This window comes from Tiliqua scincoides, chromosome 1 (genome assembly GCF_035046505.1).
Source record: "Tiliqua scincoides isolate rTilSci1 chromosome 1, rTilSci1.hap2, whole genome shotgun sequence".
Classification (NCBI taxonomy): Eukaryota; Metazoa; Chordata; class Lepidosauria; order Squamata; family Scincidae; genus Tiliqua; species Tiliqua scincoides.
The window spans coordinates 244,662,804-244,682,078 of record NC_089821.1 but is presented as its reverse complement, the minus strand read 5'-3'; the positions used below and the strand labels follow the sequence as shown (position 1 = coordinate 244,682,078).

Genomic DNA, 19,275 nt, shown 5'->3' with positions numbered 1-19,275 from the left:
GGTCCTCATCAGTGGAACATATGGTTGTGTGGCAAGAATGTAAAAGATTTAACTAGGAGAATGTGGGGCAATCAGAAAGAAAATAAGCACAGAAGGCAGTTTGGTTCAAGATAGTGGCACTTGAGGAGTTAAGATTGGAGAATTTGGCTTGCATTCAGAGGATAAGAGTAAATTCTGAACACTACTAACTTTGTAATTTGTTTAAAACATTTAAACCCACATTTATTGCCTATTGGTGCACACCTTGGTTAGAATCAGAATGCAAAAGACAGGCATGTGTGAACATTGACTGAGTCTTTCCATGGCCTACTATGACCTCTAAGCTAGAATGGCCTGCTGGTTTGAGAATTTTTTTTTAAAGTAAGCTACTGCAAATGTTAGTTTTATGTGAAGGTTGATTTATCCCAGCTGTCATTTCCATTTCACAGTTTTCCCTGTTTTCCATAGAGGTGAGGTCGCTGTTTGTAATGCTAACTATTTCCATGGCAGTAGACTATGATGCCATCAATGGAAGACTGAGGCATTCCATTGAGTACTGGCAGTTGAACATTACTGACTGTGAGATAAACTCTTGCTTCTACTCCTCGGCATAACAACCCACGTGAGACTGGGAAACCATTGCCTAATTCTTAAGAGATTCGGCATGGGTAATGGAAGAAATGAAGTGGTGTTTTGAGCCTACCAGGAAAACAAAAAGAAAATAGACTTGGCCACTGAAAAGCTACTGCACTTGGGTGGAAAGTGAAAGTGTAAATCATAGTAGAATATAGTTTAATGCATTGAATTTTCTATAGTTTTTTTCTGTTACTGTGCTACATACAGTGTGCCTGTCTCACTATGCTGTCTTTCGCTAGGTTATTTCCAAAGAAACATGTGGTCTAACAGCCAGCTTTATCACCCCTAAAACAAAAATTTATGTAAAACTTTACGATGTTCTTTAACCTACTTTTCATATGAGTGTAAGAAGTCTGTGTTAGCATTTGATATTGGGCAGTATGATGAAATACTGACTTAGTCCATTAAAGACAAAGTGGGCTGAAATTCAAGTATTTTGGATTAACCAGTTTATGAACTATAGACCAGATCACAGCAAAAGCTTGTTTCTGGAGTCTAACCTATTCTGAAAGAGCTCATTTCCTTTAAACGACATATTTAGTGTCAACAGCTAATTTTCTAGATACAGTCCATGAAACAGGTCAGTTAAAATGTGTCTTTAATAGCTCAATCCTAACCAGCTTTCCAGCACCGATGTAGCTACAATGCAACCCTGAGGTAAGCAAATAAATGTTACCTTGAGGAGGCCCCCAAGACTGTCCCCTCTGCTGCGGGATACAGTGCATGCCCATTGGAACAGTAGCATTGGTGTTGGGAAGTTTAATAATTTAGGATTGGTCTTGGTGTTTAATAAGTTAGGATTGGGCTTGATGAAGATGGGATGCCATTTTCTGAAAACATAGGCTCATAGGGATACTGCTTCATACTGAGTCCAACTGTTAGTCCATCAAGATTGCATGCGCTGATTGGTAGCTGCTCTCCACGATTTTTTCCCCCCAGCCCCATGTAGATCTGGGACTGAACCTGACTGGGACCCTCTGCATATACTTAAGCAATGGACTGTCATTTTTATTTTCCTAACCAAATGTGTGAGAAGCTGACTTTAAGGAGAAGCTGACTTTAAGAAGAAGACTTTAAGGATGTTCCTGATCCAGCAGGTAATGGAAAGCCCTGATACTATGGGTGGAAGTACTTCTCTTCCACCCTTTAAATAGGTGTATTAAACCTCCCCAAAATTAGTGTTTTTTAAATTACAGTACGTTAGTGTTTTAAAAATTATACCAATTTATCCCATCATGTTTCTCAGCTAAACTCTTAACCATTTCCCTGCTTATTTGGCCTCACACTCATAAGACTTTGCATTAGATTCACTGCAACAGTTTCACTCCATCTTGCCATATTTCAGGATATTCACAAACTGAACATTGTACTGTGTTGTCAACACCCTTACAACATATTTTTTTCCAGGAACAAAGTCCTGTGTAAACATCTTCTGCCATGTGGCATTTAGCATGTTTGTTTGCCAGTGCTTTTGCCCGTTTCCTTGGTTATTAAGTGTTTTTCTTCAAATCATTACATTCTCTAGTCCTTTATGACTTCTGCTTAGAAATTCTTAGTGTGTGACAGACTTTACTGTGCAGGGTTTATAACAAGATCACTTTCCACTGAAGATCCGTATTAAAGTTTTGTATTCTCTGAATGGGAAAATAGCTCGTATATTGGAAATACAGACCCAAGTAATGAAAATACTTTATTTGTTGTTTTGTGGAATATAGCATATAATGATAGTTATTACTTCCTCATAGAATGTAAAAGTTGGATGGGACCTCAGAGGTAGTCTAATCCAAGCCCATACTCAGTGCAGTTGACAACAGCATCCCGTCAAGTCGAAACCCAACCTCTGCTTAATAAACATCCAATGAGGAATCGCCCACAACTGTAGAAGGCAGACTATTTAAGTGCCAGATAGCTCTTAACAGTTAATCCAGGAAGTCCAAGTGTCCGTCTTGGGCAACTCCAAGTAGGGCTGTTGAAGATCCCATCTGAAACTCGGGAAAGCTGCTGTCAATCAGTGTTGACAATCCTGAGCAATATAGGCCTACGATCTGATTTGGAATAAGCCAGTGTCACATGTTGATAAACTCTAAGGAACAAGAAGTGATTTCTACCTCTGATGGAAGAGTATATGCTACTCAAAATGTGTTAGGTCTATTAAGAAACTGGACTGCACATCAGGAGTATAGTTTTCATTGGCATCTTTTGATGCAAAGGAAGTGTACCTCCTTACATTTTTGTTGGGAATTGGTGCTACCATCACAGGTCCCATGGTGCCCACCAATATCCTATTCCCCTTCCTGGCCTCGATTCACCTTCCCCAGTCCAATCAGACCTGCACCAACAAACTAGCCGGAACAGGTCTGATTAGTTCCAACAGCAGGGCTACAAGGGCTTACCCCAGGGCAAGGGAACAAATGTTCCTTTACCTTGAGGAGGCCATTGTGGCTCAAAACTCCCCTGTGGGATGTAGTGTGAGCTCCATTGGCATGGGTGCATTGGCACATTGGGTAGGATTGGGCTATTAGAGATTGGCGGGCAACATGCACAGTCAATTAGGAACATAATTGGGTAAAGAATCAATTCAGTTCAAATGCAGTGGCATTTCAGGGTTCTCTTTACACAACTGAATAGAAATTGTGTAATCCTACTAATTAAATTGTTTGACTTAGGGTGCAATCCTAACCGGCAGTTATGCCGGCATAGGTGGCCCTGGAGAGTCGCAAACATGCCATAAAGCACGTTTGCACCTCTGTGAGTGGGAGCCGGGTTGGCTCATTCAGACGCACATTCAGAGGCAGAAGCCTCTGCTGAGGCTCCTGCGCCACTGCTTGTGTCGGCACGAGCGTGCCGACACAAGCGGCAAAGGTAGGCGGGGGTAGGGGGCGGGAGGGGCATTACTGGGCAGGGGGAGGGCAGCTCTGCGGGCGGGCGTGTGGGGAGCTGGGGGCGGGGCTGGGACACAGTGGTTATGCCGGATCCCAACCCCCATCCCCGGGGCAAGCGGAGCCGCTTCAAACCGAGCAGGTCCGAGGAGATCCATGGGGCACACAGCCCTTACCCACGGGTAAGGGGAAGAGCTTCCCCTTGCCTGTGACTGAGCCGCTGCTTACTGCAAACCCGTGTTAGATGCAGCACAAGCCTCCTTGCTTGCCTGCTCCAGCGCGGGTTTGGATTGTGCCCTTAGTTTGTAAGTAATTGAAGTCATTATGAGGTGTTTGGGTCTATTATATGTGTTTCATGTGGCATCAGCACTAAGTGAAGAATTCAGTTGGTTCCTTAAACATACAGATTATTCATCCATTGCCTGTTCATAACAGAAGACTGAAATTTTCTTTTTCAATTGTCAGGTGAAAATCAGAATCTAATGCATCTTGCTGCAGAAGTCAATGAAAGGATAATAACAATGCATGTACAAAATTGCTTTCTTTCATTTAACATCTGTACAGTATTAGTCAAAGTGAACCTTACAGAAGTATCTATAGAGGAGTATTTGGCAGTATGTTTTATGTGCAAGTTGGATGCGTGTTTGAGGAAGGATCTGTTCTTACTGATGACTGAGGTTTCTTGGAGACTAAGGGCCCAATCCTATCCAATTTTACAGTGGTGGTGCAGTTGTGCCAGTGGGTTGTGCGCTGCATCCTGTGGTGGAGGGGTAGTCACTGGGGCATTCTGAAGGTATGGGAACATTTGTACCCTTACTATGGGGCTGCACTGTGGCTACACTGGAGCTGGAAAGTTGGATAGGATTGGGCCGCAAGTTGGATCTTTTAAAAAAGTGAATTGCATAGAATTAGCTCAATACTCTTCACTGTTTTCCTAGCTTAATTGTAATGTCTTTTGATTCCAGTATGATTTTAATTTTTATTGCACATATTATAATTAACAATATGGGCAATTTTCTCTTCCTTTCAGCTAAGCTGTTGATCAACGTTGTATTGTCAAGCTAGACTCTTCATCACAAGTGGAGTGTAGGAACCTTTCCAGAAATATTATGAAACATGCATTTTGTGTAATAACCTATTTTGTGTCATACACAATGTGACTTTATATTGCCATCTTGATGTTATAGATGGGGGGATAATCTTCCTATGGGGAGTGGGCATGGGCATGAACAACAAATAAGTTCACGTGCCCTCAGTGCGCAGATTGGAATCTGACTGGGACCCTTAAAGCAAAAGCCTGTACTGGTTCCTCCATGACATTCCCTACCTATCTCCTGATAGTGTAATGGACACTGCCAGTGGTACTGAGAGTTAAAGGGTCACCTTGGCCAACTGGCCCCCCGATGAACATGAGAAATTGGCTAGTGCCCACCCTGGCTGATTCATGACCACCCCAGTGTAAATCACGGTTACCACCCCTTGAACCGGACAGATGACAAAACTGGTTCAGTGCTGGGTAAGCTGGGAATGAAACCACTTGCTGAACAAGACTGCCATGGAGAACATGCCCATAGCATGATAGCAGAACATGCCCAGTTACTTGCTTCTTTCTGTAGCTCTGATGGTCAAAAGTGTGGGGTGGTGGAGAGGGGAAGCCAAACTGAGTTGAAACTGGAAGAGTTGTTTTTATGCTGCCTTTACTGGGTGGGCCAATTGTGCTTTGCTGTCTTTATCCAGATTTGCTTCTCCACTCCTATCTTTCCTATCTTTAGAAATGGATCTTTTTGTACAAAATGGCTTACATCTCTGCCAATTTTCAGGGTTTGTAATGTTTGCCCACCTGTGAGGCTGACTTGTTGAAACAGTCTTTATTCCTTCTCCCCCACCTTTGCATCCCTACAGTTCCAGTGTTTCTTCTGTCACCTTAGAACTTTCCTCTATTTTACTCTCAGCTTTCCTACTAGTCTTCTAGGCCAGTCTACACCAGTGTTTAATCATTTGGGTCTTTGTTAGCTAGTGTTAAGGCACTCCCTCTCAGTGGATATAATGCTCACTGCATCCATTCTTGTCTATAGCGGTAGGAGGCATTTTATTTTTAAAACCCCATCATCTTTTTCCACTCGTTGCCTGTGGTAAAATATGACAGTCACATGCTCAGCAGCAGCACAGTTTCTAGACTTGACATTTTTAACATTACAATCCTAGGAAATTTAGCTGTCCTTCATAGTGAGTTGAATTATTTCCGTAAAAAGGGGGGAGACTTCCTCCTTCTCTCCTGCTTCCCCTTGCTTATATTATTGACATCAAAATATCCATTAAGTCCTAACACCAAATTCCTTCAAAACAGGGAAATTGTGTGAGAACCTATTTCTGACAGCATAACCTGAATGGCGATGTGTTCTGTTCTGAGTCCTTCCTTTCCCCGTTCCCCAAAGCAATTGTGATATGATATAGGCAGGCAATGCAAAGAATGGCAACAGTTTTGGGACTGGAAACAATCAATTTGTGGAGAGATTAAAAGAAGTAAATATGCACTGTACTGTCTGTGTAAATGACCAGGAAGAGAATGAATAGTCTTTCTAACTGAGTTAACAAGGGAAGGAAAGTTGTTGCTTGACAGCCTATTCCTTTCTTTCATTTGAATGCATGATGTGTGACCTGTATGCATACACATGTAGGTGGCGCTGGGTGCCTGCTGGGAGAGCATGACTTGGGCCTTTCTAGTCCTGTTCAGTGTTTTTTCTTGTGATGATCATAAAGGTCAGTGCAGGAACAGAAAGGTCTGTTTTTTCAATATGGTAGTTGTAGGGTCAAGAGGGATTTGAAATGAAAGGCTTACTGGAACATACTGGTATATACTACCAGTTACCACCACCCTGTTAGTATTGGATTTAAATTTGGTGGTATCTCAAGCCTTCCTGTTACATGTATGCCTGTTTTATTCAGTTTGTCATATATTTGGAATTTCTTTGACTTCAGTTGTTAATTCACTCAATTTTTGCTACAGTCTTACCAGGCGTCTTCCCAAACCAGGAGAAACCATACATGGGCAAAAGTTTTTCACTGGATATGGGGGGAAAGGTGCCAACCAGTGTGTCCAGGCTGCTCGACTTGGGGCTAAAACCTCCATGATCTGCAAGGTGAGTGTTGACTTGGAGCTTCTGATTTCACAACTGCCTGAAATAGTCGTACTGAGTACAATGAGAAATTCATTATTAAAAAAACATCCACCAAATGAAATGTAAGATTGGACGTTTCTAATAACACTGTGCATGTTTAAAGGCATGAAAGCAGTGTTTTTCAACCACTGTGCTGTGGCACATTGGTGTGCCATGAATGGCCTGCAGGTGTGCCATGGGAGTTTGGGCAGGGTCATTTATTAGTAGGATTGTTTGAGGATATGAGCCCCATACCAGCTGCTTGGTATGCCTTGTCAAGTTGTAAAAAAAACTGATGGTATGCCTTGACAATTGTCAGTTTGCTGTGAGATGAAAAAGGATGAAAATCGCTGCATTAAAGGATCACATTTAACTGTTTGTTGAATTACACCTTAATTCATTCAGTCTAGCATTGTACTGTCATGTGTTCTACTGTCAAATTGCAGTGGTATGGATTTGCTATTAATATTTTTTACAACCCAATCCTATCCTGTGCTGGAACAGCCAGGCTGGCTGGTCTGTGCTGTAACCAGCATAGGATTGGGGCTACCTGTGGCACAACTCAGAGTAAGGGGTATCAATTCCCCTTATCTGTGTTGGGCGGCAGCTGCCCCAATGGGGCTAGTTGGATCTGCACCATAGAAATTGGTGGCACAGATCCAAGCAGGCCGGTGTAAGGCCAGGCTGCTGGGGAGGGGGATTACGGTTGGCCTAAGTGCCAGATCCTGGCACCTCTGCCTGACAGCTCACCTGCCACCTGCACTCCCTTGTCCAGGAATGCCCCTGCTCTGCCCCCTCTTCCTTCCCCAGACCCCGGCACCACAAACTTGTTCATCGGCGCCACAAACTTACCTTCCTCTGGTGCCACGGAGGCCAGATTTGGTCTCTGGAGGCTGGCGCACATCTGTCCCACTGGTTCCTGAGTCGTCATGGCACATTTGCAACATCCCCCAGGCCTGAGCAAGGGACTTGGCCAGCCTAACCAGGGATTAGGATTGGGCCCTTAATGTATTTATTTATCACATATAATCAGTGTATATGGCACTTTACACTCAAGTAAATAGAAAGCAAGCTAAGCTACTAGCCCCTTACACGTTGGATATTTTCTTTTATGTTTGCTAGTTTTACAAATGATGAAATCATTTCCAGGTTGTTGAATGTTGCAGTACAGAAGGGTATGTTTGTAAATTGCAAGGAGCAGTTTATACATCTGGCTTTGTGCAAACATATAGCAGAGCTTAACAGTGGATCCCAAGGCACTGAATTCATGTGTAATTTTTCTTTTCCCTGATGACCTCACACAATATTAATATTTTAATGTATTGTACCAAGTTGGCTGTGCCATCAAAAACAAAACAAAAAAACCCTTATGATAAGTTTCATTTTGTTCTTCTAAATAACTAAAACAGTGTTTCTCAAAGTGTGCTCTTAGGAGCCGTAGAGCTCCCTGAGATCCCTTTAGGGCTCCACAAGCACACCTTAAGTGGCTGCCATCTGCTTGACGCTGTCCCATTCAACGTGTGCACTGGGGTTCCCCAGAACTCCATGAAGGAAACTGAAAAGTTTGAGAACCACTGTTGTAAAACATTTGTTGCATCTGGATCAATTTTTCCCCACTATATTCTAGTAATAGTGGATTGTTGCTCAGAAAAACTGAATGGTATGTAAGTATTTCTGTAGTTCCACCAAGTCTGTAAAAATAAGGGCACAATCCTATCCTGTGCTGGATCAGGCAAGCCAGGAGGCTTGTCCTGTATCCAGCGCAGGATAGTGGTCATAAACAGGTCAGCCAGAGGTAATGGGAAACATTTCCTCTTACCTCCGGTTAAGGACTGCCGAGCCCCATGGATCTCCTTTTGAGGTGGCACAAGTCCAAGGAGAGCATAGCGGCTTGAAGTTGCTCCATTCTCCCCGGGAATAGGAGTTGGGATCCGGCATAACTGCCGGATCCTAGCCCCACCTCCCACTCCCTGCCCACCCGCACCCAGTGCCACCCACTGCCCACCCACCCCCCATCCAGGAACCCCTCCCTCCCACCCACCCGCCCCCACCTACCTTTTGTCCTTGTGTCAGCCCAGCCAGGCTGATGCAAGCATCCGAGAGGAAGCTGGCACGGAGGCTTATGTCAGCCTCTGCAGGTTGGCACTTCTCAGAGCGCTGACCAGGCTTCCTCTTGAGGAGGTGCAAACGTTTGCGACCCAATCCCGGATCAGGATTGTGCCCTTAGTAATTTTTGTATATATGAAGGGCCATCCCAAGACTTACAGTACCAGTGGCTGAACATCAAATTCTGCTTACTCCATTTTGCCTGACATTGGAGGAGCAGGCTCCTTCCACTTCCTGGGTTTGAAAAGGAAGAGGAGAACATAGTGAGAATGAAGTGTGGGGGTAGAGACCACCTGCCTGAGTCTTCCCCCCCCCCCACCAGTTACTCCAAATGTACTTACCATCTCTACCAGTGTCATGGAGAGGCTTGCCTGTGTAGGTGGCTGACATGTGAATGAGTCCTGCAAAATAATGCTGTTGCTTTCTTCACAGGATACCACAAATGCATCTGTGGCTATGATGCATTTTAGGATGTCATAATTCAGCTTCCAAACTCCATTTCACTTTTCTCCCCAACACATCTTACTAGATCTGTTATTTTTAGTAGGAAAGCTGGTTTCCTATGTAATAAAAAGGATAAACATACTCCCAAAAAGTTAGTCATAGAGTTTAGTTATGCAGAACAGTTGGCGTTTAAGAAATGCCTACAAAGATTTTGTTTCCAACATAATTAATTTTCAGGTACAAATTTAAATGATTCCGTAGGCCTGTGGAATGATATTTATTGTGATGACGGGCACCCAGTAACACATTAAAAAATTCTTGATATTGTTCCAGAGAAAAGTGTGATTACTGTATTAAGCTATGAGTATATGCCTTTTCAAGAATGATAATAAGGGAAAGGAATGTCAGAAATAATAGCCCAATAGTTATTTTAGTTTTTCTTTTGATATGTTTCCATTTTTCAGTTTTGATATCTGTGCAGGAGTCTGAACAATTTTTTATTTATTCTTGGTGAATTCAAATTGGAGGATTGGCTTAACATTCTATAATCATCACTTGCCCCTTCACTTGTAGATAAAAAACCTTTGTAGACTGAAAAGCTTTGACCCAACACCTGAAGTGCATTCCAGAGCCATTGGCCTTTCCATCCCCAAAGCCTAGCATCTATTATCAACATGTTTGAAGAACCAAGGATCATGAGAAAGGAACCACCCCCTACTGTCAAGTACCCTGTTTCCATGGAGATCTATCCCCAGATCCTAGAAAATCATGCTGTTTTTATCCCGAATAGAACAAAATCAACTACTTGGAAGCAAATGGAAAATTTAACAGGTCCTTGAAAATGAGTTGGTATAAATGATATCTTACATTCTGCACAATGCCAGGAATCATTTCTTCAGATGTGTTTGTCTAAGGGTGCAGTCCCAACCCCTTACGTCAGTGCTTTCCAGCACTGGCATAGCGGTGCCAATGGGACGTGTGCTGCATCTTGCAGTTGGGTGTCACTCATGGGGGTCTCCTCAAAGTAAGGGAATGTTTGTTCCCTTACCTCAGAGCTGCATTGCCCTTAGTTGCATTGCCCTTTCCAGTGTGGAAAGCACTGACATAAGGGGTTAGGATTGCGCCCTAAAATGCAATTAAACCTGCAGTGAAATCCAGGATTGTTCAGAAATCCTGAGTTCACCAGTTGGTTATGTGCAATTTCAATATCTGCAGCAAATGCTAATAGACCAGATTCTGCTCTAGTCTGCATTTATCACCGTTCCACTTAGGGACAGTTGCCATCTCTTAATGATATTTTTTTATATTACAGGAAAGCATATTCCAGCATACTACATGCTGTATTTAGACATTATATTCAGCAAAGTTTCAACCTTTAGTGATAAATTAAATTTTAAAAATTAGTTTTTGTCTTTATCTTGGATTTGTTTCATGGCTGTCTGGTAGCATTTTTAATATTTAAAAAAAATTACTCAATAACTTGTCCAGGAGTGCATGTCATCTGGAAGTCCCAGACGGAAATTATAATATTCTTTAAAGGCTGTTTTTTTTTTGTTGTCGCTCTGTGCAGTCGAAGAGATCCCAAGTAATTAGAATCGTGAACATAGGTTTTAGCTACATATTGAGATAGGTTCTTCTCTGTGCTTGAAACAAAATAACAGCACAGGACTGCAGAAGGAGATTTTTATCTTAAAAATTGCTGAAACCGCCTTCTCATGTGGAAGAAGCATGTTTTTTTTTTTGTTCTGATATATTTAGAATGTTTGCATTTTGGAATAGAATACTTTAAACCAGGCAGAGTGTATAATGTTGTATCACACCACTGGAAAGGAAAATATTAATGTTATCAATCTTTACTATGTAGCTAAGACAAAATCATTATTTTTGTTATTTTATTTTAAATGTGAAAGATCTAATGTTTATCTTTGCTACATAGGTTGGGAAGGACTCTTTTGGTTATGATTACATTGAAAATTTCAAGAAAAATGGGATTCCTATAGGTAAGAGTTAATGGGATCTTTGAATTTACAGGACAACTGCTGAATTTTTGTGTAGGTGTGCCTCTTATAATTATGAAATGTGTAGACCTGGAGGCTTTGTTTTCTAAGAATGTTGATCTGTGCTTTGGGCACTCCAGTGGAAAAATGGCCTATAAATAAATGGAGCCCCTCCACATGTGACACTTTTCCTCTGTGGTTATGGAAAAATAAGTCTACAGTTGTTTCATCACGTGTGAAAGTCCCATAAATGTTTATCTTGACTTGCATCTATGAGTGAGCAACAGCCTGCAGCTTCCCATAAAATTTGTGTTAAAAATAATCTTTTTTAGCAGAGAATTACCCATACTTAATGTTGAGCTTGTGTTTTTGCTGTCTGGTGGGTGTAATTTAGCACCCTTGTTTTTTCTGGCATTGATTCACATGTAACCGTTGTTCACTTTTTTTTTTTAATGACGTTGGTTATAGCTTCAGTTTAGGTGTCACTCATGTGAATTGCATAATACTTGTTTGTGGCAAGTGCTGTGCTAAACTATTTTACTGTGCCTTTTTCTTTTCCCTAGAATTTGTTGGTCAAGCAGAGGATGCTGCAACTGGGGCTGCTTCTATCATTGTCAATGGCGAAGGTATGCACTGTATCCAGGGAGATGCTGATTTAACCAGTTCCCATTTTCATCTCAAGATGTTCCATTTAGAAGGGAAAGGAACTTTGTCAAAACAACAAGTCTTGCAGCTCCTGAAATACAAGCTGGTTTAGCATGAACTTCCATGGAACACCATTCCCTTTCTCAGGCACATGCCTAGTCGATGCACTGGAGGCTTACTTCATGCATCGTCACACACTTATTCTTTTGGCAATTCTGTCAGTCCAGCTAAGCTTTGCCATTTTAATATTCACTGAAAATCTCAGTTCCCATCATGCTTGCACACAGAGTTGGCCAAGCCATGAGGCCAGCAGAAACAATTGCATCAGGCAGTAGGTTAGTAGGGAGCACCCAGCTCTGTCTTCTCGCTCTCTGTTGGTCCTGCTCCCTGAATTAGAAAGGGAAGAGAGCACTGTTGTGGAGGAGAGTGGTCAGAGCTTCAGCAGGGAGTACAAGGCACAGCAACTGTTGCGTCACCAGGTAAGGGAAGGGCTGTGTTTGACATGGCCTATCAGGTGCCAGGAGGACTTGGGTTGGCCCTGCTTGCACAACAAAATTGTTCCTTCTAGTTCTAGCTATTTTCCAGGGAAAAAGAACTAATCAAGACTGAGGAGGCATTGGTAGCTGAGAACATCCTCATGCTACTTTTGCTTCATAGTGATCAGTATGTAGCTTTGGAGAGATGCCTGTGTGTGTGTTGGGCTTGCTGAGCTCTCCAATGGACTAGCAACATTAACAGTGGCTGCAGTATCCCATGCATACTTCTGTGCAGAGGCCTTTCTTTATGTTATCCCTTTTCCCAGAACATGCTCTGTATTTTTTCCACAGGTTTGTTACTTCTGCTTGTTACATTTTCAGTGGGGTGCTCTCTTGTAAAGTGTAGATTGCCTGTTACAAAATTATGCTAGCATAGTTATCCTGCTTTACTAGTCTGGAATAGGGCATGATATCATGTTGGCTGTTATCATTATCTTCCATCACATTCTGTGGCTCTTAGGATTGCTTCTCTAAAGTGTGAGCAAGGATTTATATGCAAAGTGTAGGTATATCTATATCAGTTAATTAGTGGAAATAAGCTGACCCAGCCCACTACTTGTTGCTTAAGACCAAGGGTGGTGCTCCAATTCCCCATGTATACTTGCAAATGGAACCCATCAAAGACCAGTACTTGAAAACATTGGCTGTGACCCAGAGCATACATTCTGGGCACAATCCTTACCCCTTACGTCAATGCTTTCCAGCACTGATATAAGGGCAATGCAGCTCTGAGGTAAGGGAACAAACATTCCCTTACTTTGAGGAGACCCCCATGAGTGACACCCAACTGCAAGATGCAGCACATGTCCCATTGGCACCGCTATGCCAGTGCTGAAAAGCAATGACATAAGGGGTTAGGATAAGGCCCTCCCCCCCCAAATTTCTGTTGCAGCTCCCTGTTCCATGTCCCATTCCATTCCGGAAGATCTCCGAACCCTCAGGAGCAGCTTTAGGGAAACACAAGGGACTGTAGCAGGAGGAAGAAGGGATGATAACCTTGCAGGGCATGTAGATCTCTATTCACACTTCTTCTTTTGTAGTTTCAATAACTAGCCCACTTCAGCAGGCTTGAGCACTTTGTCATACAGCTTTAAAAAACAAGAAAAGAAGGATGGCCTGGGTTTTAAGAAATAGTCTGTGTTGGAGCTGATCATAGCAAACCACATTTGCATTAATTAATATTGCGAATGATCACACAGTTTAGGGATTAAGGAAGAGAATGGTAATTAGGAGAGCAGTAATTTTGTTTTCTTCTTTAAATACTATTATTCTCACTCTACTCTTTTCCAGAAGTCTGGATTCCATTACTTCAGAAGCCTCTGAAATTCCAGAGCTATAGCACTGTGGCTCTAATTTACCTACTCCTTGTCTAGCATTAATAGCCCATTATCCTCATGAGCAGTGGTCCTCACCTTTTTTTAAAGCTCAGTCCAATGGGAAGATGCCTTATATCAAGAGACCATTTTTCCATCTAGCTCAGTATTGTTGGCAGTGGCTTTCCAAAGTTTCAGACAGGAATTTTTCTCTGCCTTACCTAGAGATACCAGGGATTGAACCTGGGACCTTTGGCATGCAAAGCATGTACTCGTACTTAAGGCCCCTCTCTCACTGAGTTATGGACTCATTTTTAGTTGTAAGGTGCATCTTGGGGTCCATGATGAGAAGCTATTTTTTTTTTTTTTTGGCTAACATCTTGAGAGATGCCTTGCATGCCCTTAGCAGGGTAGAAAGGTGGAAGATAAATTCTACAAAAAAATAAAATCTTACCCAAGTCCAAATACCAAGCCCAGGTATTTCTATGATCTGAAAAAAAAATAATTATTTTTTCCTGTATGTGTTGACTGCATGGTGTGTGTTTTGCTCATAGTGTCTGTGTATGTCATGGCTCAGTTGGTTCTTTTGTTTGCATTTTCATTGCTTTATACTGCCCTTTCATTTACCTGCTATTGGCATTTTCCTATGGAGGCTTTTGGAAGTTGTGCAGAGTACAATGTGTGACCCAGAGGATCTTGACTGACATGTTTATGTTGGACAGGTTTCTTTCACTGCAAGTGTCTGTTTTTGGGGGAAAACCGAGCTTTAACCAAAATAATCTTTAGCGTGTGACTCTTTGAATCACATTGTCAATAGTCTAGTTGTTTTGGAAAATTTAAATTCCTCCTTCTGAGATCATTATGCTCTTATCATAGTATTTAGGGGAGGCACACGTTTCACACGAGGCATTTTGAAGCCTCACTAAAGAAAAATACGTACTGTGTTCAGAAAGCATAGCTCTTTATCTGCAGCATAGTAAGCCAATCCCCAAGCCAATGGGCACTCGTGATTTACAAGCCTTGATATCAGCATTTGGCAGAGGCAGGTATATAAAGATAATTCTTTCATTTCATAATTAGCAAATAATACAGTCAGCAGCTGCAATACCTGCTGCTCTCTGGTGCCTCCATAGCATAGCTGCTTGAACAGGAAAGTCAAGCCTGAGGACTACCCCTGGGGCACTTGAACACATCTCGGCTTCAGCCACAGCAGTGGACCCAACCAGGGCAGATGCTGGAACCTGAATGAGAGCTTTCCTCCTATACATGAGGCACCCTATTGGCTACTATATGAGACTTACGGCCCTATCGTATTCTTGTGAAATGCCAGCATACCTCCAGTGTACCTCCAAGGTATGTGAGTGCAAAGATGACTCCTCCTCCAACAGCTGCTGCACATACACCAGTGGAGCAGCCCAAAAGCCATGCACTGCCAACTGCAGGGTGCTGACTGGCCGCTGGCGCAACCCCACCAGCAGAGAGGCAGAGAGTGTGGCAAGACAAGGCTGAGTCAGCAGCCTCTGGACCCCAAACTTCTTCCTGAGCTGGACACACCCTGAACAGCTCCAAAGTGCTGCATGAGCAAAAGAGTAGCATAGGTCAGAGGCACCCCATAGGGAGCAATGCAGCAGCCAGCATGCAGGTAAGTATAATACCTCTCTAACCCCTCAACCAGGCTGTCCACCCCAATGGCACCTCGGATGTTGCAGACATTGAAGTGTTAGCCCTACACAGTTAGCATGGTGGCCATGCTAGGTAGGATTGAGCTGCCAGTTTGCAATTCTATATTCACTCATGCACTTTCCTGGGAGTAAGTCCCTTAGAAACACAGTGTAACTACTTCTGAATATACATGCACAGGGTTGTGCTGTTAGTGGTCCCTTAGTCTGATCCAGCAGAGTTTATGTTCTTGGAGAGCAGAAGTGGATCCACTGACAAGTTTCCATTGCAGTGTTATTTTTGTTAGAGGTAGGGAATCAGTGCTATTAAGAGTTTACTTTTCTAGTCTGTTTTATACATCTGATGAAGTGGACTTCAGACTACAAAAACTCAAACCACAATACATTGTTAGGATACAATCCAACAGGATGTTCTCTTGTGTGAACCCTATTGAAATGAGGATGTGCTGTGGAAGAGCCTGGATCAGGGGTGTATCATTCAGAGGGATAACACCCCTCTGTATCAGGGGTGTTATCATTCTTTTAGGTGATAGTGAAGAGTTGTTGCATGCTTAGTGTGAGTCATGTTTAAAACTCCAATTTGTTATTATTTTCAGGACAAAATTTTATTGTCATTGTGGCAGGAGCAAATTTGCTTTTGGACATTGGAGACTTGAAGAGAGCTGCTCATGTCATCACTAGAGCCAAAGTGATGGTCTGCCAACTTGAAGTAACTCCATCTGTTTCTCTGGAAGCCTTGAAAATGGCCCATACTGGTGGAGGTAACTAATTTGTATTACTGAATTCATTCATACTTTGAACAGGTTTATGTCCTTTCCTTAAGAAAGCAGAGCTTGAGAATTACTTTTTAAAAATCAGTGGTACGAAGACCAGTGTCTAGAAATCAGGAGTTAGATAGCCAGTATGGTCTAGTTGTAATTATTTGGACTGGGGAGACCCAGATTCAGGTTCCAGCTCAGCTGTCTATACACTTGATTTGGACAGGCCAGTTGCTTCCTCAGGCTCAGATCCCCATCTGTAAGTGGTTATGACAAGCCAATATTCAGAGGCGTAACTAATAGCCCCGGCACTCAGGGCAGTGACATAAAGAAGTCATGTCACTACCGTGACATCATGACATCACTTCCAGGTTCTCAAGAGAAGGAGGAAGCACTGGCAGCAGCCACTTCACAATATGGCTGCCACCCCCTGTTCTTTCTGCAGTGGGGGCTCACCCTTCAAGGGGCACACCTTCAAGGGGGAGCCTCTACAGGAGAAGGAATGGGACTGGCAGCCACATTGATAAGCGGCTGCTGCCAATGCCATCTCCTTCTCTGGAGAACCTGGAAGTCACAGGAGTTGCTGGCAGAGAAAAATAATCTCCTTGGCGTAGTGCCCAGGGCAGGAGCCCCTCAGGCTCTGCCCTAGTTATGCCTCTGCATATATTACATGTTTATACTGCCTTAGTTCAGGAAACTCAGAAGCAGTGTGTATAGTTTCCCTGTCTTCTGTATTTTTATGGCAACCCTGGAAGGTAGGCTAGGTAGAGAGAGAGAGAGAGACTTGCCTCACCAAGGTCACCCAGATAGCTTTGTAGCTGAGCAAGAGCCTGAATCCAGACAAAGTCTGACACTCTGTATCGAGGTGTTAAACTTGTTTCATACAGCAGACCAAATAGCATTAATGGTCCCTGTTGAGGGCCAGAAGTGATATCATTAAGCAGGACGTGATGTCTCCCTTTCTCACCCCTCTTGGACTGCCCCTTCCCCGTACAGTTCCTGACCTTCTGAGGCCTCCTTCTGTCTTTCCCTCCCAGCATCTTGGCAGAAGTGGTGCTGCTGAAAGGGCAGTGCTGGGAGATCCCAATAATAATGCAGGCCTCCCTTTCAGTAGTGCTGCCTCTCCCAAAGTGTCACTTTGCAGATCAGCAGCTGCTGAGAGCAGCTGATGGTCACACTGACAGACCCCAAGTATCACATAGACTGGATAAAGAGCTTATGTGGGTCATATCTGTCCTGCAGGCTTTATGTTTGACAACCGTGCTCTACACATGCTAGTACATTTGGACTAGCAGAAATTGTCAGCACAGGAACTGGAATCACCAGCAGCTGACATCTAGCTTTCAGGTGTCAGTATACTGGTCAATTCTACAAGCCATCCCATCTTTGGAGACAGCTGTAGGCTGAAAGCATCCTTGCAGAAAAGGGATTTGCCTTCTGTTTACAATTATTTACCCAGCTAACTTGATTACTGGCCAAGTTTCTAATCAAAGCCTCCCTTGGCAGATCAGAAAAGCAGAGCTGTTCACAGTCATCCATCCACCTTCAGAGGTGTTAGGTGGAAGGAATGGATGAGGATTGTAAGCCACTTTTCACATTGGTCATGCTGTTGTAAGCAAGCATTCCTTCTCCCTGCTTTTGCACGTGAAGCTACTACTCTACCTAAGATACACATACTTGGAACTAGTACCATGAAATTAAATCGAGCTCCTAAGTAAATGTGCTCATGGACTTGCAGTATAAGTGGATAGCAGAAAGAGAGAGAAGGTGGACTATAGGAGGGAGAGTTAATAAATGTTAACTTTCTACATGCAAGTGCTAAATCAAAAAAAGACAAATTCCATAGACTGAGCAAGCCAAGCCTTTGCAACCCGGTGCACAGAGATTGCATCACTGAAAGATAGAATCCACCTTAGGTGACTGTCTTCATTGTGAGACCTATACCCTAGCAACTCTGTGACCACCTCTGCCCAGTTGTCAGGCGACACATGCCGAAGCGCCATGAATAATCAAATCCCCCATAAACACTTTGCTAACACTGCACAATCTGAAACACCCTCCCAGCTGGAGTGTGTTAGTGGCACTTCCTTTCCTTTAGTCTGCAGCACCCTCATGTTTAATGCAGTAGTTTTATGTTAGGAAGCACACCAGACTATTTTCGTTTTAACAGATGCACACCCAGATGCCACGCTCAAAAGAAACAGGGAAGCGAGGAAACGGAAGCTTGTGGTTGTAAGCCCTCTTGTTCCCCGTCCCTTGTATTGATTTTATAGGCTACAGATTGACAGCATTCCTCTTGTTGTTGTGTCATTGTCCCGCTACATGTCGTTAAAGGTCCCCATGGCAGCGTTTCCACAAGGATAGGACAGCTGGCCTCTGTTTTACCTGGCAAGATGCCAGGGCAGGTCATTAAACCCAGCATAGCAAAGTGACTGTGGTGCTTTGACTCGAATACTATTATCATTATCGTTGTTGGCTTTACTGGTTACACATGAAAGAGCTGACCTTACCCAATCACAAGCTTTGACTTCTCAGTAGTGTCTGAAGATAAACATTGCTTTGCCCACCATTCTGTATAGTAATTTCTAGCCCACATCCAGCCTGCTAAAACTTTTTCCTTCAAAAACTTCTACCTTCTTTTTCCTTTCAGCAAATGGCTTGCAGATGTTCCACCATGTGAGGGTAGCACAGAGCCACACGGGCCAGGGGATAGTCTTCGGAAAGATGGATGCAACTTGTAGGCTTTGTGTTACCAGCACTTGTCCTAGGCCAGTGGTCCTCTATGTAGAGACTCAGACAAGGCAAGGGAAAGCCTTTTGAGCAGGCATTAGGATTTGGGTTTTAGTTCTTCCCCACCCAGTAGCTGCAAGTCTACTGCTATTCCATGGTCAGCTCACCAAGAATTCAGGAGGCCTTTGAATTGCAAAAGGGGTGAAAGAAGCCTACGGAATCCCATCTGAGCCAACGCTTGTCTACCAACCCGTTGGCTGGCAAAGTTAGCCATGGCTCCATTGCCATGGTAATGGGGATTGGAAGAGCCACAGAGCATCTGTTGAGACTGCCTCACTGGCTTCAAGGAAAGTGGCCTGTAAGGAGACTGAACTTTTCCTCAGCACAGAGTCAGAGAGCAGAAGAAAGGAGAGAA

At 43.3% G+C, this 19,275-nt stretch overlaps 1 protein-coding gene across 3 annotated transcripts in view; it reads left to right on the top strand.

The window, feature by feature from the left end:
* The window catches only part of RBKS (ribokinase), a 61,034-nt gene that overhangs the window by 10,678 nt on the left and 31,081 nt on the right, over positions 1-19,275 (top strand). For 2 of the 3 annotated variants that reach the window (XM_066618660.1, XM_066618658.1), the window contains exons 2-5: positions 6,502-6,634; positions 11,139-11,202; positions 11,763-11,825; positions 15,969-16,133. In XM_066618660.1, coding sequence (XP_066474757.1) covers positions 6,623-6,634; positions 11,139-11,202; positions 11,763-11,825; positions 15,969-16,133 — 304 coding nt within the window. In that variant the 5' untranslated portion in view covers positions 6,502-6,622. The remainder of the gene's footprint in view (positions 1-6,501; positions 6,635-11,138; positions 11,203-11,762; positions 11,826-15,968; positions 16,134-19,275) is intronic. The other variant, XM_066618659.1, reaches the window with a different exon arrangement.